General features: G+C 42.4%; 1 protein-coding gene across 11 annotated transcripts in view; it reads right to left on the reverse strand.

Annotated features, from left to right (window-relative positions):
- Positions 1-6,109: 6,109 nt before the first annotated feature.
- The window catches only part of cbwd (COBW domain containing), a 90,565-nt gene continuing 74,566 nt past the window's right edge, over positions 6,110-22,108 (reverse strand). For all 11 annotated transcript variants that reach the window (XM_041186627.1, XM_041186628.1, XM_041186631.1 and 8 more), the window contains 5 exons: positions 19,895-19,946; positions 18,477-18,545; positions 10,606-10,671; positions 8,434-8,563; positions 6,110-6,814 (listed from right to left, as the gene is read on the reverse strand). In XM_041186627.1, the coding sequence (XP_041042561.1) occupies positions 6,741-6,814; positions 8,434-8,563; positions 10,606-10,671; positions 18,477-18,545; positions 19,895-19,946 (391 nt within the window). In that variant the 3' untranslated portion in view covers positions 6,110-6,740. The remainder of the gene's footprint in view (positions 6,815-8,433; positions 8,564-10,605; positions 10,672-18,476; positions 18,546-19,894; positions 19,947-22,108) is intronic.

Here is a 22,108-nt window from a genome sequence, read left to right on the forward strand (position 1 = left end):
AGCATACTGAAGGGAGGACGAGGCAACTATGGCTGATAAGGGAAGTAAAGGACAGCTTAAAAGCTAAAGAGAAAGCATACAATATGGCGAAGAGCAGTGGGAAACCAAGGGATTGGGAAGCCTACAAAGACCAACAGAGGACAACTAAAAAAGAAATAAGGAGGGAGAAGATTAAATATTAAAACTAGCCAGTAATATAAAAGATTGCAAAAGTTTTTTTTAGATATAAAAAGGATAAGAGAGAGGTAAAAGTGGACATTGGGCCGCTGGAAAATGATGCTGGAGAAGTAGTAGTGGGGAACAAAGAAATGGCAGGGGAACTGAATAGGTACTTTGCGTCAGTCTTCACAGTGGAAGACACGAGTGACATCCCCAAAGTTCAAGAGAGTCAGGGGGCAAAGGTGAGTATGGTGACCATTACCAAGGAGAAGGTGCTAGGAAAACTGAAAGGTCTGAAGTTGGATAAATCACCTGGACCAGATGGATTACACCCCAGAGTTCTGAAGGAGATAGCTGAAGAGATAGTGGCAGTGTTAGTGGTGATCTTTCAGGAATCACTGGAGTCAGGGAGGGTCCCAGACAACTGGAAAATTGCTAATGTAACCCCTCTGTTTAAGAAGGGAGTGAGGCAAAAGATGGGAAATTACAGGCCGATTAGCCTGACCTCGGTCGTTGGTAAGATTTTAGAATCCATTATTAAGGATGAGATTTCAGAATTCTTGGATGTGCGTGGTAAAATTGGGCAAAGTCAGCATGGTTTCATCAAGGGGAGGTCATGCCTGATAAATCTGTTAGAATTCTTTGAGGTAACGAGTAGGTTAGACAAAGGAGAGCCAATGGATGTTATCTACTTGGACTTCCAGAAGGCCTTTGACAAGGTGCCGAACAGGAGGCTGCTCAGTAAGATAAGAGCCCATGGTGTTAGAGGCAAGGTACTAGCATGGATAGAAGATTGGCTGTCTGGCAGGAGGCAGAGAGTGGGGATAAGTGGATCCTTCTCAGGATGGCGGCCAGTGACTAGTGGAGTTCCGCAGGGGTCAGTGTTGGGACCACAACTTTTCACTTTATACATTAATGATCTAGATGAAGGAACTGAGGGCATTCTGGCTAAGTTTGCAGATGATACAAAGATAGGTGGAGGGACAGGTAGTATTGAGGAGGCGGGGAGGCTGCAGAAGGATTTGGATAGGTTAGGAGAATGGGCAAAGAAATGGCAGATGGAATACAAGGTGGGAAAGTGTGAGGTCATGCACTTTGGTAGGAAGAATAGAGGCATCGACTATTTTCTAAATGGGGAGATAATTCAGAAATCTGGAGTGCAAAGGGACTTGGGAGTCCTAGTCCAGGATTCTCTTAAGGTTAACTTGCAGGTTGATGCCGTAGTTAGGAAGGCAAATGCAATGTTGGCATTTATTTTGAGAGGATTAGAATATAAAAACAGGGATGTGCTGCTGAGGCTTTATAAAGCTCTGGTCAGACCACATTTAGAATATTGTGAGCAATTTTTGGCCCCGTATCTCAGGAAGGATGTGCTGGCCCTGGAGAGGGTCCAGAGGTTCACAAAAATGATCCCAGGAATGAAAGGCTTAACATATGAGGAACATTTGAGCACTCTGGATCTATGCTCGATGGAGTTTAGAAGGACGAGGGGGGATCTGATTGAAACTTAGAGAATACTGAAAGGCCTGGATAGAGTGGACGTGGGGAAGATGTTTCCATTAGTAGGAGAGACTAGGACCCGAGGGCACAGCCTCAGAGAAAAGGGAAGACCTTTTAGAACAGAGATGAGGAGAAACTTCTTCAGCCAGAGAGTGTTGAATCTATGGAATTCATTGCCACAGAAGGCTGTGGAGGCCAGGTCATTGAGTGTATTTAAGACCGAGATAGATAGGTTCTTGATTGGTAAGGGGATCAAAGGTTTCGGGGAGAAGGCGGGAGAATGGGGTTGAGAAACTTATCAGCCATGATTGAATGGCGGAGCAGACTCGATGGGCCGAATGGCCTAATTTCTGCTCCTTTGTGTTATGGTCTTATAACTCTAGGTTTTCCGGATCAAAAACCAACGAGTTGGACAAGGAGAGGAGGTGGGTAATATAAGCTTGACGGGATAGTCCTAATCATAAAATCTGCTACAAACTGCTATTTTCCATCCACCAAAATGAAAGGACACAAAATAGAGTTTGTGCCAAATTTTGCATTTAGAGCTTCTATCCCACCAAGGTTTTGCAATGTAAAGGGTCTACCCTAATAAGTGATCTTGATGCTTTTAAGGACCACCACAGCTCTTCATTCCTTTCTAGTCACCAATAATTTGCTACTTCCACTACAGTTCTATTAATTAACAGATTTGAGAGAACTGAAGTAAAAACAAAAAATGCTGCAAATACTCAGGTCAGGCAGCATCTGTGGAGAAAAACCAAATTAGAGTTTCACGCTGAGATGACATTTCATCAGAACAGTTAACTCTGTTTCTCGCCACAGATGCTGCCTGACCTGCTGAGTATTTACTGTAATTTTGTTTTACAGATATCCAACATCTGTTGTATTTTGCTTCTGTATGCGAGAACAGAGGTTCAATTTTGAAGTGAGATACAAATTGCTGGATGGCATTATGGAAATATTTGATTGAATGATGTATATTTCTTTGCAATTCATCTTTAATCTAACAAATGAAACATTCCACATAACGTGCTTCCTGCAATGAAGCTAAGTAATTATAGATTAGTTTCAACCTAAGGCTGACTTAAATGTTTTGGATTTTGCCATCACGTATTTTTGTTATGTAGGCAGGAGGAAAAAATAATGTGGAGAGCAAGGATTAAATAGCACAAAGGCATTCTAGGATATTATTCCAACATGTGTCAACCAGCTTTTGGTGGATGCAAGTACCATACCACAGAGTGTATTTACCCATTATGCTATTGCGAAGCTTGGCATTTGCTCTCTTCTGTAGAGCTGTAACTAGCAAAGCTACATCTAACAGTACCAATCTTTCCCTTTCATTTCACCCATCCTTTCAAGGCGCATTTAATGGCAACACTAAAGGCTTATTGTACATAAGAAACCTATTAGAATTCTTTTTTAAGGTTGGAGTTGGTAAGAGATTGTCATATGTTTTATGGGAGTTATGCAATCAGTGGTTTAGGTATATTAATTGCAATTGAAATATAAGCTAATTTTCAGGTACCTTAATGGGGAAAGTGGATAGTGGCTTGTAAAAAAGAGAAAAATAAATCTAAGCGACAGGCAATGTTCCAGACTTGGATTCAACTTTCTAGTTGGAAGTCAAGTACCCAACTTGTCTGAAGACAGGTGAAAGGTCATTACCTCAGTTGAAATTCTGCATCAATTACTATATTACATTCAATTAGGTCATAAAACCTCAATGTTGCTTTTAATAGGCATTTTTGAGAACACTAACACAAAATGCATGAATAAATACCATCAGTTGCCATCAATTATAATAAGCAATCTTCCAATATAATTTGAAATAAATTTCATTTCATTCTGGTCTCTGATCATCATCTTTCACAAGCCACTATCCAGTGGCATTTTTCTCCAGCGAAAAGAGCAAAGTAACCCAAGGTTTCCCAGTAGAAAACTTCCACACAGAAAAATGTCCCAAGCATTGAGCATGTAACTTTGCCAGTGCCTCTGGAGCATTAGTCACATGCTTCCTCCCAAAATCACAGTCTATGACATGTGACTGCTTCTGTGTAAATCATATAACTGGTTATAGAGATGCACTGATAAGAACCTTGAGAGTGTGTAGACTGGTGGAAGAATGATCATGAAATCTGAAAAAGGAGTGCAATAAAATAAAATAACTTTAATCACCTCCATTCTCAAGCACCATCCAAAAAGGCTTACTCTCATATAGCACTCATGGTTAGCAATCTAATTACAAACTAAGTGACAGATTCTTAGAGTACTTGACTTCCAACCAGTAAGTTGAGACTGTCTCACGTACCGACAGTAGGAAACTAAGGAGAGATTTTCCACCTTGGCACTCCTAGTACATGTCAAAAACACTTGCTGGAGCACCAAAGCAGAACTTTTCCCCTTTTATCATTTTTAGTCAACTAAGTAAAATCCCAAAGGATTTAAAAAATTCAAAAAAGCAAAAACTTGGGAGATTATGATCTACACTGTAGTCAAACTGTGCAGAAAACATCTAATTAAGATGTTCAATACATCAGTGATTCTCAAACACCACTGGTGTCTGATGATCAAGAGTTCACTCAGAACAACAGAATATGTCACTTGGGGCAGGATTTTTCAGAGGGTGGGGTTTCCCACCATACCATCCAAAGAGACAACAGGAAATGCATTCCCACCGATCATGGCAGCCTTACTGCCATTTAATGCTCTGAGAAGTGTTAATGGGCTGGAGATGAGACTTCCGCCCATCATTCGAGTGTACATTTTGCCTCAGAGATCTGCCAGCCAATGTGATGGGGTGTGGGTTTGATAGGGAGTCCAGGCGGGGAGCGAGCACCAATGGGAGGCGGGCTGGGGAGGTGGAGCAACTGATCTGGAAAGAGAGCCCCTGAGGGAGCCAAACATTCCACTTCCCACCCGAGGCTGGGCTCCCTTGCTGTCCCTGAACTCCTCCTGTCAGCCTCAAAATTGAGGTCGAGCGGTAAGTGGCTTTTAAGTGGCCAAGTGCTTCAAATGGGCGGTTGTGGGCAGCCCTAGATGTCCTCCGCACCACGTAAAATTGCAGACTGGTTGAGGGCAGGCGGGAAGGCCACCCAGGGAATTTTACAACTCACTGTCAACCCCCCACCCTGCCTGCAGACCCAAGGCAGTCCCCATCCAGCCCTGCAGAACTACACTCAACTGCCTGGCCAAACATCACAGTAAAACAGTTATGCAGATGTGAAGAACTGCATAAATATCCAAGATTTTGTATTCAGTTTTCATAGGAAGTTAAATACTTGGATCAGCAGTTTGCAGCAATAAACTGAAACTTCTAACATTTCAGCAGTTCCCACACCTGTTTTCAAACATGTTATCATAGAATCAGTTCTGAAGAAGTCATGTTCAACTTGAAACATTAACTTTGTTTCTCTCTCCACAGCTGCTGCCAGAGTTGCTGAGTATTTCCAGCACTTAGTTTTTAAATCATATAATTAACACGTTGTGTACAAAATAATTTTTTTGCTAAGGATCCCGTTAAAACAATGAATGTGTGTTTTTATTCCTACATTTATGATCTAATACAATAGATCAGACACCAGGATGTCAACTCTGGAATCAGAGTATAAATGCAGCTCCCAGGACCACCTGTTGAGGGTGCTATGATTGGCCTCAGTGTCCCTGTGCTAGGAGCAAATGATTTGCTGAGTTCCTAGTTTCTGCGGTTAAACATCCCATAAATCCAGCATCAGGGCTTGTTTGTGAATGATGACCACTCACGGGAGATTGAGAGTCATCAGCGTCCAAGGACCTGTATTTCAGAGAGTCAGTGATGTGGCGGTGGCGGGGGGGGGGGGAATGCTGGCAAAAAAATTGACAGATCAGCCCAGATTGTCTGCATGAACATCTCTTGTGTTTGCTGGCTATAAAAGTCTTGTTTAAATAGTCCCAAAACAATTCCTAGTAGCCATGGTAGCCCCACAGCAAAATAAAACTGTTCAGATTCAACACTACATTTGCAACTTCAGTTAAAGACCACAGGATGGCTGATGTTGGAAATGGAAAAAAAATGTCACAATAGTACAGTATAGGGTGCTTGAAATTTGGGCTGGTGCACACATTGCTGGACCCTGAGGCTAGAACCTAGCTTATGGGGCTCCTTGATGAGGCTCTATGAGTGAACTCAGTGCCACTTAGCTCAGGAATGGAAAATTGTCTGTATTCTTGTGAAACAGAGGAACTGTACTCTTCATGTGCTGTATAGGGTTGCCTACTCTGGTTGTGCATATTCCTGGAGATGTCACCACATGACCTCCTGCCACTGGTTGCCTAAAACACCAATATTTTCAGTGCACCGCCTTCCCACAGCCAATCGAAAATGGATATCATCCAATTGGATGATAGTTAACTGTTTGACAGCCTTTATTCCCCGTGATATTTTTATAATTAATAAACCAAAAACATTCAATGAGAAACAACATTTTTAATGCCCCTATGGTGTTCTTCTGGGGTTGCTGGTGGCAGGCCCCAATGACGAATCTTTAATTCCTGGAGACCAATCCTGGAGGGTTGGCAACCATACTGCCACACCTGATCTGAGAGCACTTAACGCTGACAATGGATGTTCAAAACATAATGTCCAATTCTCCATTGCTAATATTGATGAGAACAAACTTCACAAAAAAATCACCTAAAATTTTCCACAAGTATAATTGGTCTAAGAATTCAATTTATGCCATTCAATCAGCGGATAATAGGGCAGAGTCCAAAGGTTTCATGGTACTTGGGTCTGCTTATTTCTCAGGTAACTTCATCAGTCTACATGCAGGAAACAAATACAGTGGTATGCGTTCGCTTTCGATAGGGATGATGACAAAATACTTTGGTGTTGGAGATTCAGTAAGGCGACATTAACTGTGATGCTGGTAGTAAATTCAAACCAGATCATTCATTCCCAACAGCTGGAAAAGGCCATATACTAACGAATAGATTTCAAGGAGTAGAAAGAAAAGAATAGAAAGAAAAGTCAATTCTTCCAGTACGTAAATAGTGGGCTCCGCTTTAACCATGTTTCTGTCTTTCACATTTCTATTAAAATTTCAGCTGGACTGCTCTCCCTTCATTACAGTTGTAGAAAACAGTTCTTCTAGAATTTCTTTATCCAAGTTTCTCCCTATGGGGGGGAAGTGGGGAGGGGGAACAAAATCCAGAAAATAAATCATAATATATTAATTGCCACATATTAACCACACATCAGTTAAAGCAAAAACAAAGTTCATTAACAGGAGATAATAGAGGAGAGGGTACAAATTTTTAGCAAGAACAAGATCGTATGTAATTAATGCATTATGTTGCTTAAACAATAAAAAATGCAGCATTTGCAATTTAAAATTACAGGGACACATACAGTATAATGCGTGATTGGGAGTGAGTTATCAAAACTGAACAAAAACAATGCAGGACAAAGTACCTATATTTCCAGTTTTACAATTTTAAAATCACAGAATTTTCACAGCGCAGAAGGAGGCTATTCAGCCCATCATGCCTGCAACAGCTCTCTAAATGAGCAATTCACCTCGTGCCATTCTCCTGTCTTCTTCGCATAACCTCTCACATCCGTCCTTTTCAAATAACCATGCAATACCCTTTTGGATACCTCGATTCAATATATCTCCACCACACTCTCAGGCAGTGCATTCCAGACCTTAACCACCAGCTGCATGAAAAAGTTTTTTCTCATACAAGGGTCATACCCTCTTAAAAGGGTTCATAAACTGCATTCTGGCCTCTTGGACATGCCTGATTCTCATTATAGCACCACTGCCAGCCTGCCTTCAGCCGACTGGGTTATTATCCTCTTGAATTCTCGCTCCCAACCTCACTGCCTTTCTAACTCCCTCTCCTCCTTTAAGATGCTCCTTAAAACTTGCCTTTTTGACCTATCTTAATATCTCCCTACGTGGTTCAGTGCCAAATTTTGTTTGATAATGCTCCTGTGATGCACCTTGGGACATTTAATTATGTTAAAGGTTCTATGTAAATATATGTTGTTGCATCAACTGATCTATCAAATATCCATTGTTTACTTCATATGCATGACACACATTAGCTTCTTTTGGGTAACAAAGTTAGGTGATGGGCTAGGCAGGTAACTGACCAATAATAGCTTGCATCTATATAACACCTTCAATGTATAAAAAGTCCCAATACAGTAATCAGTCAAAATTGAATGCCCACACAAAAAAGGAGAAATTAGGAGACATGGATATCAGAGGTATTTAGACTGGAAGTTCCCGACATTGGGCCTTTGCAGCTGAAGCCATGGCTTCCGATGGTGGAGCCTAAATGGGCTACTGCACAAAAGGCTGGAGTTAAAGGAGCAGAGGAGTTTTAGGTTGAGTGGGTTGTAGCAAAGGAGGAGGTTAAGGAGCTTGAGGCCACGTAGAGTTAAACGCAAAGTCAAGAATTTTAAATTTGAGGCATTTGGGGATTAGGAACCAATAATATAGTCAGAACGGACAGCAATGATAGCTGAGCATGACTTAGTGCAAGATAGGATAAAGACAGAAGAGCCTAAAACCAAACACACAGCTCACCTTGGAAGGTAGCTAATTTATTCTGGCTACTGTGTAAACTTTTGTCCTTTTAAAACCAATTAGAAAATTAATCTTTTACGAACTGAACAATCTGGGTGATTGTTGTAACCACAGTACATTGCTACACCTAACAGAAGTTAAACAAAATGTCAAATGAAAAACAAAAGGCATGAGGGATGTCACTTTTGTTGGTTACCTATAAACACAAATCTGTTGATTCTTTCACTGTCCGAATCCCAGTTAACAGAAGTTTCTTCTAGCTCATACAGCTCGTAAACTCCTTGGACAATCACCTGCTGTGGTTTTTCCTGTATTGAGACAATGGCCTGCAAAATAATAAATGTGGCGACAATAAGGCTTGTTTGTTTGAAGCTGATATTCAAAAGTTCCAACACTTTGTACAATTGTATCCTATTGTGTCAAAGAAACAAATCTGCAATTAATCCAAATGGATAGAAGTACAAAACCAGAAACAGATTAGAAATCAGTTGTTTTAAGCATCAAAATTGGACGTCTTGCAATCATTTTGAACTCCTTTCAAAAAAGCTATGATAGAAAATGATTAAAGTACATTGGGCAAATTTTCTGGAGACCTAGGGCAGTATGTAGGATAAAAGGGACAAAGGGGCTTAGCAGGGACAGAAAATCTGTTTGACCTGGAAACATCAGGTCTCTGACCAGAGAGACCAAAAGGAATCGGTGTAGACAGGAGTTCTGACCCTCCTACAGAAAGCTGTGATGTCAAATGGACAATAGTTTAGCAAGATGGAATTCCCCTACCAGGATTACTGTGGCTCCCGTCTCCTCAGTACCCAGAAATCTGAATTCTAGGAAGAAGCTGGTATCCAGCTACATGGAGGTCTGCCCGGCAGCTGAGGGTAAGTGGAGGAGAACTAGCGTACGAATAGCCTGGAAGGTTACCAACAGAAGCAGGGAGATCAGCCTTTCAGCAACAGAGCAACTTGTTTCCAGCCCCTCAGCAGGTGCTCAAGGTGCTGGAGTCAAGAGTAGAAGTCATAGTGACAAGAATAGTAGAATTTCCACTCCATTGCAAACACAGTGGTGGGGTGGGTCTAAGAATTTGTGGGTCCAATATTTCATATTCTTATAAATTGAACTTTTTAAAGCACCAAATATATATTTCCATAATTCAGAGACATGAGAGAGTACCTAAGCTACACAAACTATTAAACACACAGATTTAAACTCTGTTACAATCCACCCCAATGCTCATGTAACCTCTACTGCTTAGATCTCAGCTTCGAACAGCTAAATCCGTAAGCAAAACCTTTTGTTTCTCCATGATTTGTAAAAATGAGGTTTAATAACTATGATTATGCAAGGTTTATGAGATAGATTTTATGAGAGAAATGTTACCTGCAACTGAGTGTCCAATATGTCCAGTTTTCTGGAATGCACTATTTACTTATGGAAATTAGCATTCCAGTTGTTTCTAAACACAGGAATAGACAAACCATCCTTAACTGAAGTGAAATACTGAGATTGCTAAAAATTCACATTATTTCCAGCAACTTTAACTGAAATTATACTAGTAATGATCATTAGAAAATGCAAGCCATTTTGTGAAGCCCACTTGCTTGCAAGAAATTAAGTTGCTAAAATGTTTGTTTGGAAATCGCTGAAGGTTTTGAAATTCAATGTAATATAGTTGGCTATTAGAGCAAAATTAGCATGACATGATCAACACAATTCACTGCATTGCTTTAAATGCAGATTAAGGTGCACACAGTACTTGACCCTATAGTACCTCACACGAGGGCCTTTTTTGCACTTAAGTTTAGAGAGTTAGTGCAACCAAGGAGGCATCACAACTAAACCCAAACCTCCACCATTTCCAAACATATGATTTCCGACAGGAGTCACTCGATAGTAAGGGCAGAAGACCAGGAATATTGCCAATTTTTTGGCATTCAAGCCAAGGTAGCATAATGCTATCTGCAGTATCCCAGCAGAGATCAGCTAATTAAGTGCAGACCAGGAATCAAATCTAGAAGCAAACTGGTTCATATGGCTCTGTACCAAACCTGATGGTGCCACTACTCACTAAGCACATTAGAAAGTCTCTCCAGAATTAATCTTTCAATAAAAAATAACAAGTTTAACAACTATGATTAACATCCTTTCTCTGCATCATTTCAGTTCATCTTTGTTTTGCTACTAAATCTATTTTTTTAAAAAGTGAATACTGTTTGATTTATAAATGCAATGCTGATTCTTCGAATCCCTGATTCTCCTCCTAATACCATGATTGAAAGCAACATGACAAAATTATATCAAAATGTTCCATCTCTGAGCATAATCCTTCCTCAAATTAGATCCTATAAGCAAACATTAAATTAATAATTACCTTTAACCTTATGATATCCATTGGATTGCCAGACTTATTCGTCAAATTTTTTTCCCATAACAGATTCTAAAAGAAAGAAGAAAAGCTTGCATTTATATGACAGTAATCACATACCAAAAATTTTAAATTAATAAGTTTTATTTAAAAATAAAAGGTCTTGCTTTTGAGGTGCAGTTATTGCTGTTATGCAGGTAAATGCAACGGCCAATTTCCACACATCTGAATGCAACAAATAGCAAAAGGTGAGTAGCTAGCTAATCTATCCCTAGTGGTGCTGGCTGAGAACAAACGTTGGTCAAGATATTGGAAATGCTTTGTTTTTTTTTGGAACGGTGCCATGGGATCTCTACTGTCAACCCAGACCATCAGAATAGGTACAGAAGGCCTAGGTTTAGCAACTAATCTGAAAGTTAGTACCTCTGAGAATGCAGTGCATAAGGTCCTCGGCTTCAATTATGTGCTGAGCTGCTGAAAAGTGGTTTGAACCCACAACATTCTGATTCAGATGAGATTGCAGCCAACTGAATTAGATGACACCTATCTATTTCTCCACTTTTTACATAGGTCAAGGGTCACAGAACCATAGAACACTACAGCACAGAAACCAGGCCATTCGGCCCTTCTAGTCTGTGCCGAAATATTATTCCTCTAGTCCGATTGACCTGCACCTAGTCCATAACCCTCCAACCGTTCCCATCCATGTATCTATCTAACTTATTCTTAAAACTTAAGAGTGAGCCCACGTTTACCACGTCAGATGGTAGCTCGTTCCACACTCTCACCACTCTCTGAGTGAACAAGTTCTCCCTAATGTTCCCCCTAAACCTTCCCCCTTTCACCCTAAAGCCATGTCCTCTCGTGTTTATTTCTCTTAATCTAAGTGGAAAGAGCCTACTCGCATTTACTCTGTCTATACCCCTCATAATTTTGTAAACTTCTATCATATCTTCCCTCATTCTTCTACGCTCCAAGGAATAAAGTCCTAACCTGTTTAATCTTTCCCTGTAACTCAACTGCTTAAGACCCGGCAACATCCTAGTAAATCTTCTCTGCACTCTCTCAATCTTACTGATATCCTTCCTGTAGTTAGGCGACCACAACGGCACACAATACTCCAAAGTTGGCCTCACCAATGTCTTATACGACATCACCATAACATCCCAACTCCTATAGTCAATACTTTGATTTATGAAGGCCAGTTTGCCAAAAGCTTGCTTTACAACCTTGTCTACCTGTGACGCCACTTTCAGGGAACTATGTATCTGAACTCCCAGATCCCTTTGTTCCTCCGCACTCCTCAGTGCCCTACCATTTACTGTGTATCTCCTACCTTGGTTTGACCTTCCAAAATGTAACACCTCACACTTTTCCGCATTAAATTCCATCTGCCATTTTCTGGCCCATTTCTCCAGTTGGTCCAGATCTCTCTGCAAGCTTTGAAAGCCTTCCTCGCTGTCCACAACACCTCCAATCTTAGTGTCATCAGCAAACTTGCTGATCCAATTCATCACATTATCATCCAAATCATTGATATAGACAACAAATAACAATGGTCCCAGCACAGATCCCTGAGGCACACCACTAGTCACAGACCTCCAGTCTGAGAAGCAATCATCCAATACCACTCGCTGTCTTCTCCCACACAGCCAATTTCAAATCCAGTTTACAACCTCTCCATGGATACCAAGTGTCTGAACCTTCTGAACTAACCTCCCATGTGGGACCTTGTCAAAGGCCTTACTAAAGTCCATGTAGACAACATCCACAGCCTTTCCTTCATCTACTTTCTTGGTAACCTCCTCGAAAAACTCTAGAAGGTTCGTTAAACATGACCTACCACGCACAAAGCCATGCTGACTATCCTTAATCAGCCCTTGGCTGTCCAAATAATTATATATCTGATCTCTCAGAACACCTTCCAATAATTTACCTACTGCTGACGTCAGGCTCATTGGCCTGTAATTACCTGGTTTACTTTTGGAGCCTTTTTTAAACAACGGAACAACATGAGCTACCCTCCAATCCTCCGGCACCTCACCCGTGGCTAAGGACATTTTAAATATTTCTGCGAGGGCCCCTGCAATTTCTGCACTAGTCTCCCTCAAGGTCCGAGGGAATATCATGTCAGGCCCGGGGGATTTATCTACCTTAACTTGCTGTAAGGCAGCACGCACCTCCTCCTCTTTAATCTCTATATGTTCCATAAAACTACTGCTTGTTTCCCTTCCTTCCTTATACACTATGCCAGAGTCCTGAGTAAATACTGATGCAAAAAAACTTTAAGATCTCCCCCATCTCGTGAGGTTCCACACATAGATGACCACTCTGATCTTCAAGGGGACCAACTGTGTCCCTTACTATCCTTTTACTCTTAATATACTTGTAGAAACCCTTCGGATTTACCTTCACATTATCTGCCAAAGCAACCTCATGTCTTCTTTTTGCCTTCCTGATTTCATTGTTTAGTATTCTCTTACATTTTCTATACTCTACAAGATCCTCATTTGATTCTTGTTGTCTATACCTGCTCTGCACCTCTCTCTTCTTATCCAGATCGCCAATATCCCTTGAAAACCAAGGTTCTCTATGCCTGTTAACTTTGCCTTTAATCCTGACAGGAACATGCAAACTCTGCACTCTCAAAATTTCGCCTTTAAATGCCTTCCACTTACTGAACACATCCTTGCCAGAAAACAACTTATGCCAATCCACTTTTCCTAGATCCTTTCCCATTTCCACAAAATTGGCCTTTCTCCAATTTAGAATCTCAACTCGAGGACCAGACCTATCCTTATCCATAATTAGCTTAAAACTAATGACATTGTGGTCACTGGACCCAAAATGTTCGCCACTAAAAAAAAGTCTCTTTGTTGTATCAGTTCTGTTGATCTTTTAAGATGTGTCAGCAATGGCCTAGACAAAGACTCATCATCACAACCAACCTTGACAAAATAGATTTTAAACGTCTTAAGATACGGAAGAAACACAAAATATCTACTTTGTAGTAAAGGATTCGGTCTAGCAGATCCCTCACCCAACCCCTGGCAAAAAGACAATGCTCCAATGTGATTAGCATATATATGCCTCACAGATGTAATTTAGAGTGATTTACGAAGCTAAGATGACTTTTGGATACATTTCACAACTTATGCTTTTTGTCACACTTCCAGGCATTTCCTCATATTAAAGCACGCACTTCAATATGTTGCAGTGATTGTAAGTACCATATTTTGTCCCATTTTAGTATAATGAAAGCTAAGGAAGGACACTGCGAGCAACTAAATATGGTGCAGTGTGTTATTGTACCACACATGCCATGCCGTGGACTGATGAAGTGATGGGCACTAACCTCCGACTAGCATCGGAAAGTGCTGGCCCGCAGAAGTTAGGAGAAATAAATACTTAGCGCTCTTGAAAATAGCGTGGCTAGTTCCGTCCGTCGGAGCTGCTTGGGGCTTGCAGCGAAATACTCCTCACAGGCCCTAGCGAAGTCTAGATCCAGTGTATTCAAGGAGACCACGCCCTCTTTTTTACAGCAATTGCTGCTGTAAAGCAGGAAAGTTTAAGGGGCCAGGGAAACCAACAGGCCAAGGAGAAGGTGCGTGTCTAAGGTAAGTGGATAGGATTTGTGGATTGCAGGTACACAGAGGTCCTAGGTCTGTGTGAGGGGTCGGGGGTTGCAAGGTTGTGGGGGGGATGGGAGGGAGGTCAGCAGGGCCGGGTGTGGGGGGGGGGAGTTGGAGGTTCTGGGGTCAGGGGATCTAGGTTGGGGGATCCAAGATTGGAGGGGTGGGGTGGGGTGGGGGCGGGGGGTGGTCAGGGGTTCCGAGGTCGGGGGGATTCCCAAGGGCGGGGGTGAGGGACAGGCGGTCAGGGTGGGGGGCAAGGTCTGGGGGTCCAAAGTTGTGGTGGGGTTTCCGAGGTCTGGGGGTTCTGAGGTCAGGTGGGTGCTGGGTTCCAAGGTCAGGGGGAGGACGTGGGGGAGATGGGAGGGAATCCTGTGGGGGTTTGGGGGAGTCCTGTGAGGTTGGCCTTAGCGTTTACAACAGTTACCCAGAAATTAGAAGAGGTTGTAATTCTTCTAACTTTTTCTGGGTAACTATTGTTATAACCCTGGCGGAACCATCCGAAGTTTGTGATTTAAATCACATTTTCGAATGGTTCCCAGCGCAGCATAATTATCCAGAGGAAGTTAGCACATCTCAGAAATTGTCATGCAAACCCTAACCTCGGAACTTGCCAGGGGGATTCCCCAGCGTACCTTTGGGGTACCTCCCCAAATCCGACACTGGGGAGCACAGAAGTTACAGGCCATGGATTCACACCTGAATTACCCATGCAATGCATCTCATCTAAAATCCAAAGGCAGTGGGTGGAATCATCCCAGATTTGCAGTAAGTGTGGTAGTGGGCGGGTAACAGGACGTTTTACCCACCAGCTGCATGGCAGCTTTTCATGCTGTATTATCCCAAACCCACTGCATTAATTATGCATTCCCAGGAAACATGCCGTTTCCATGGCAGGCAGGCTCTTATTCGCCCAGCACGCCATCATCTTGACACTTCATCATGCCGGGTGCCATATTTAAAATGCAGCCACACGCACACCTCTCAGCGCTTCCAGCCCACGGCTGCTGCAAAGACGACATGGCCCTGAAAGGCAAGAAGACTGCAACCCCCAGATTCAATGACGTGCCCCTCAAGCGCCTTTTGGATGCAATGGAGGCTCGCCATGATGTCCTCTACTCCCACTCTGACTGTAGGATGGGTAGCAACCTCAGTAATCCGTCTTGGGAGGCAGTGCCAGCGGTGGTCAGCGCCAATGCCCCGTAAAAGAGGACAGCCACCCAGTGCCACAAGAGGATGAATGAAATCCTCCGTTCTGCCAGGATAAGTCACTCTTCTCATCTTGCAAAAGCAAGTTCAGGAACATCAGGAAGGATTGTCCGCTGCACTCCTCAGATTGCAAGGCACGATGGAGGAATCTGTCCACCTTCAAGCTGAGGTGATAGCACAGGCATGCCAAAGCACTGAGGTAATCTGGTAGGATGGAGGCCACCGTGGGGACCCTGGTCTAGGACGTTGCTCCTGCACTGCTCACAAGTTGAACTTCATCGCTGACGCCATAGTTGGCCTCCAACATTGTGTACATGAGAGAGGTGCAGGGCAGCTAGATCTCACTCCAGCCACCCCTTCTCCTCTAGGAGTCAGCCAGGGGCCTTTGGGCACCAATAGGGAGGAAGATCAGCAGGTGCACGCCCTGAGGCCATCCACCCAGGTGAACCTGGGAATATCCAATCCATCCGAATCCCCTCTCCCTGTGACCCCAACAGTTCCAGCTCCACAGATCGAAAAGGGTGGTGCCACACAGCAGGGCCCTGAAAACAGGCCGAGGCCCTCCAGGTCTCGGCCCTCCAGAAGACGCCTGTTAAGGTCATCACAGACAAGGCGTAGCAGTTAGTAGGCTGCCTCCACCTTGGCTGTGGATGTCTGGGGAGCACCAAGACATAGTGGCAGGGTTAGGAAAGTTAAGATGTAGTTGCACAGCCTTGGCATGGATGTTAATCACTTGTACATAACGTTCACTATTGTCAATAAACTCCCAAGTGTCTCTCTGCCTGTGGCTCCTTGTTCTGATCAGCAGTGTTCATGTCATTCAGAAGCGAAACCTTTCTGTACAAGATAAAGGCAGGTATCTCCGTCCAGGGCCTCTTCCCTATATAGTCTTCAGACTAAAGTGATGGTCCGGCCTCACACTCCCTGAACACATTAGTGATGCCTGCACCTCGATGGTGCTTGTCATTGCTGCCAGAATGTCATGGGTAGGCCTTAGAGTTCCGTCATATTCTGTGTGTGCTCTCAGCACCTTTAAAGGTGGGGCTGGCCCCCATCTCTTCAGCATCTGCGACCAGTGATACTATGCTCCTGAAAGGCTAAGATGCTGAAGGCAGACAAAGAATCAGAAGCTTTTAAAATTTCACGGCTGTATCTCCATGATATGACCCTGATCATGGAGCGCAAGCGAGCTGCTCTCAGCCAGACAGGAGTCAGACATTCTCAGAAGCTATATGAAGATCAATGGAGTGTCCTCACTACGTGTCGAATTCATTCTCCTGCAATCGAGTGACTATTGGGGCCTGCGCTGCGTCTCCATGACAGGAACATTATCACAGAGGGTACGTGCGCTGTCATAAGCCAGACAGGGATCAAATGTTCATAGATGCAATGTGAGAATCTATGGTGTCTTCTCACTTTATGTCGTCATCATCCTCAACAAATCTAGCAGCTATGAGGGCCCCTCGAGCACACCTACCTCGTCTGGCCAGTGCAAGTGCCTCATTGTCATCATCGTCGCCTTCGAGGACCTCTTCACCCTCATCCCCATCGACGTCCTCCTCATCGGAGGAGACCTCCATCTCCTCTTCAACCAGCTCCTCTCCACGTTGCAGCACCAGATTGTAAAGGACGCGGCAGGTGATGACAATGTGAGACACCCTCTGTGGACTATGTTGAAGGGCTCCACCAGACCAGCCCAGGCACCAGACCCTCATTTTCAGCATCCTGGTGGTTTGCTCCACCAAGTCGTGAGTTGCAGCATGAGCCTCATTATAATTACGCGTTGCTGCATGGCTGCCTGAAACCCCACCCACACGCGCTCCACTCCACCTGACCGATTGGCAGCAGCTTTGCCCATTGGACTTCATGCTGTGCTCTCAGCTCAAGAATTCTCCTAACCCATGATGCAAGGCTGCACTGTTAGCTTGAACCATAGGGGAGACAGGTTCAAACCAAGATGATGACATTACAAGGAGCTGTGAGCACCTCCACCAGTGACTGCTCCATGGCCAGCTTTAGCAAGGAGATTGCACAATGTGCCCAGTCGTCCAACTGTTCTGAAGTCCACTAAAACTCCCATTAGTTTGCAGCCTGAGCCCGAGGCATGAAAAGCTCTGGAGCACTTGGTGACACTTATGCCTCTGCTTTGCTCAAGTGGGCACAGAAACTAGAGACCCAACTCCAATCATCTTAATGTGGCTGCACCTGAGCTGAGCAATGATCACTTTATACATGGTATCCCTAATGCGTGGCCACTTCCCTACCCCACCACCCTGCACATGCTTGTGCGCTACCTGCAACCACAGGGCAGCCTTTGCCCCCCTCCCCGCCCGCAATGCACCTCAAACTTGAAGTCCGACAGGCGTCCCTCGCAAGTGCTCCGCAATGTTACTGTGCACTCACCCCCGAGTTCCCCTCAAAGTGCAGCCCGCCAAGTACACACCTTGTATATGCTGTTGTGAAACACATCAGTGTGCAATCATGCCAGCGTGGGCAGATGATCCAGTGGGGGAGGGGATGGTGGTGGTGAGGTGAGTGCGGTGGGCTAACATCCCGATGTCTGAAGGCACAAACGCAATCCGCCGGGCTGAGTGGACAATTGAAACTGGTTTCAAGATGTCTTGAAAGTGATTTTTGGCCTTCTCGCTATATTGTTTGCTCACACCACCGACCCTGTCTGATGCCAGCGGGCACGGACGATTCCGCCCAATTTCAGAGGCGCCATCATATTCAAACTTGACAGCACTCCTTTCATCTAGAAGTCAATTTACTCATTGGTTTAAGCGTTTTTTAGTCTGCTATTTTGAGTTTCTTGTCCTTTTGACCTTTAAATTCACTTCTAAAATGTTTACAATGCTGATCACTCAGTATGCCATACCCCTCAGTGAACAAAACACTATCATGGAATAAAAAGCTAAACATTAAAAGCCATGTGTTGAAAATGTAAGTGATTAGGCCCAAGAATATTACTATAAAACAGTTTATACTTTGTTTAAAAAGAAAAACATGTTTTAAAGAAGTAATTAAAAACCACACCTGAAGATATATGTTTAAGTCTTCTTCAAGAATGGTGCCAGGGATTTCAAATGTAACTGTAATGATACTCTGTAATAAATAAAAAGAAACTTACATTGAACCTTTAAGTGCTTCACGCTATGGTTAATGTTTATTAGTCTGTCAAATAGCTGAAATGTCTTTGATTTGCAATAGTTTTCAGCAAATTATCGTTGTGTTAAATGAAAACCTCCTTGGCAAGTAGTTTCATCTCCAAGCTGGTGCAGGTAAGTATATTAAGACCTCCCACCAATTATATTATTCTTGTATATCCGAGGACAATGCCACAACAATATTTACATCAAGCAAGCTCCAAAGTACAGCAGCATAGTGCCCATAATGCCACCCTGACTCAAAATGTAATAAAATGAATCAAGTCATTTTCAAGTCCTGACTTGGTTTTTCTTTGTAAATTCTGCAATGTAACTGTAGCTAACATCTCTACATTACGAGAGCATCCATATTCTAGGAAAAAAATAAATACTTAGAGTGGCAATTTTATCAAGTCAGCTCTGAAATGTCACTGCAGACATCATTCAGTTCAATATGTGTCTGCAGATCCTCCCAATTGCACTCTATAAATGTAGCCAAGAACCTCTGAACAGACCAACAAAATAGCAATAAGGTTGGATTTCTTGGGCCCAGGTAGATGTCAGGCATCTCGCAATCCTACTTTGTCCCACGATCCTGAGAACACACATTTTACACATCACAACAATCAACAGCACTATATTGTGTGTGTTTGTCCATTGAAGGATGTACAGATAATGTTACGAGATCACTGCTCCCAGTAGTACAAGTAATTGATATAAACTGGCACGCCTGGTGAATATCCATTTGTGCAAAACCAGTAGTTGCAGCCTGTATGAAACTGTCATTGTAATTATAATGGCAGCATTACAAAGTTGACAGTTTGAGCAGAGACTTATGTAATTCTTTGAAGCTAAGTTTAAAACTTGAGCTCATAAAATGATGCACTTTTTAGACCATACTGAAAACAGTAATAAGTTCCACAGTAATCTGTACATTACAATGTTACGATACATGATAACATAAACATTTCGTTTATGTACAACAAAAACTGGACATGATCACCAAAGTTATGCAGAGAGATTTACTGCAGTTGCTTTGTGATGATGCACACAATAGATTGAAACACAATATACAAAATCAGAAAAATTGAGATTCCATGAAAAGATTTTTAAAATATTTTGTTTCTACTCATATTTTCTTACATCAGTTTATGTAAACATCTACAATTGAAGCAGGTAAGACCATACAGCCAAATCTCTATCATAATTATATATATTTTTAAAAACATTTAAATCAATAAATTAAATTTGGTAACAATGTTAACAAAGGTAACAAAGCACAATGTTCACTTTATGAAATCTAGTTACCTTATCAAGGTGAGGGTGGGCTGTGTGCACTAGGCATAGCTTTTCCTGCAAACTGAACAAAATAGCTACTGGTAGTATAATTTTTCTTTCAAGGATGCATTCAACTGTGGCTACAGTAATCACACAAATACGTTAAAAATATTTAAAAGAGAAAAAGCAGTAAACAGATAAGGGTACATTATTCTAAAAGTGGGAAAATAGAAGTAGACAAGACAGGAGGTGAGCGTTCTTTCTGCTATGTGACTGCTCCATAAAATGGCCTACTACATATAAGACAGTATTCCAAAGTCAAGAAAATGGACATTGGATTCACATGCAAAACATTTGTTTGCCACACCAAATAAAACATAAAAAGATTATAGTCCATATTGACTGAAAGAACAGTAAAGCACAGTACAACATATGGTCTGGTTTGCAATTCTAAGTAAGCTTTTGAAAGGCAGATATGACATCAGTCAAAAGAAACACCAAAGTCACTGATGGTGGCTGACTAATGATCAAAATGAGTACATTTATCATTGGATTGTGTTAAGCAGATGTTTGAGACTATTTTCTTAGAGATATAATTTTAACATCTTTATCAAATTATACCGAATTTGAGTCATTTGATCACAAGTGGATTGTTTAGAGTGAAATCTACTTCAACACTTTCACTTGAATTCTCCCTCAAGTCTAATTAACTTTGCCTATTGATCAACAGGGTATTACAGAAACTGAACAATGCCAGTGACTTTTTTCTCAAACTTTAATATTCGACATCTGAAAATACGTCACCCAAATTTGCGTAAGACTTCAAAAAACTTTACAATAGAGTTAGTGAAGACTCGAGGCACTGTTATGTATCCAGCAACAGTATAACTGTCATGTCCTACATCGCTACAATCTCTCAGTTTGTGCTTGACAGTCACCACTATTTGCAAAACCATAAAACAGTGACTTAACATTTCACAGCTTGGATTATTTTATTTTTGGGAGAATGGCTCAGTCAAGGGAATCCTATCTCCAAAGCACATGCACACATATCCATCCCACAGATAGCGCATAGGATGATATAGTATTAATACAAAGCACCAAAAGTGAATTAATTGCACAGCTGTATTTACATGACTATTTTGCTGCTGACAACAGCTACTCCACCAGTTGCAAAGCTGCAGCATAAATGAGGTGATACTGCTGACATCAGGAACGATGCAAACTATCAAAAGAGCTGGTTCCTGCCTCCGCCATCAACAGCAATATAAACACAAAGCAGGATTGCCATCAAAGATAGAGGCAGTCATGTTTTGCAGGCATTGGTAGGTCAAACAGTTGAAGCATTTTTGCCAACCCTTTGCAAATCAAGCAATGTGGTTTTGTGGTCAGTGGCCTCTACAAGCTTGGGGTGGGGTGGGGGCACTGCTGCCAGTTAACTGCACACACTGTTGATTTAACATGAAATCAGGAGCCGCATACGTAACTGCTTTAAATAGAATGATCCAACTCCAAGTCATTCTGAAGAACTGATGATCCCTTAAGTTACTATGTAATGATAATTCTCTTGTATAGAGGCACAGGTATATTTGCATGTGAAATAGGTAGGCAATATTAACACTGAATAATGCAGTTAGGATGAATATGCCATGTGTTTAGAATTAAACACTTTTAAACACCTTTAACAGCACATTGAAAGCTGAGGCCTATTCACAAATGTTTTGTTCTTGATGTCCAAAAGGAAAGTTCAACATATAGAATTAATCCCCAACCACACTGCTGGACCCACTTAAAAGTAAAACATACTCCAGAAAAGATGCTCTTTGCACAGGTGCCAGTTGTTCTAGCTTCTTGAGTCATATCATGTAGGCAAAACTGATTGACAAGATTACAACATTTGCAACAGTAAAGCATAGACAGACACTGTGAGAGTAACTTCAAAGTGTCCCAGTAGTTTCGGAATACTCTGAGGGGGTAAACGGATGACCCTGGACTTGGAGGCAGGGAGGGACAAGCTGTGGAGATGATCAGAGCTGAACGGGTCTCGGCAGGGGAAGTCAATTTCTTGCAAGCACTAAAGGTGATGAATTTTTCTTTTTAAAATCCTTTCTTAATTATCCATTTATAGAAAGCAGGCTTTCGGACAACTTTGCTCTGCCTTCGTTTTGTACTGTAATCCCACATCCCGAAGGAACTAGAATGGCACCTTTCAAATACGTTGGGGCAGATTTTCAGGTTGCTGCC

The sequence above is a fragment of the Carcharodon carcharias genome, chromosome 4 (genome assembly GCF_017639515.1).
Source record: "Carcharodon carcharias isolate sCarCar2 chromosome 4, sCarCar2.pri, whole genome shotgun sequence".
In the NCBI taxonomy this organism is placed as follows: domain Eukaryota; kingdom Metazoa; phylum Chordata; class Chondrichthyes; order Lamniformes; family Lamnidae; genus Carcharodon; species Carcharodon carcharias.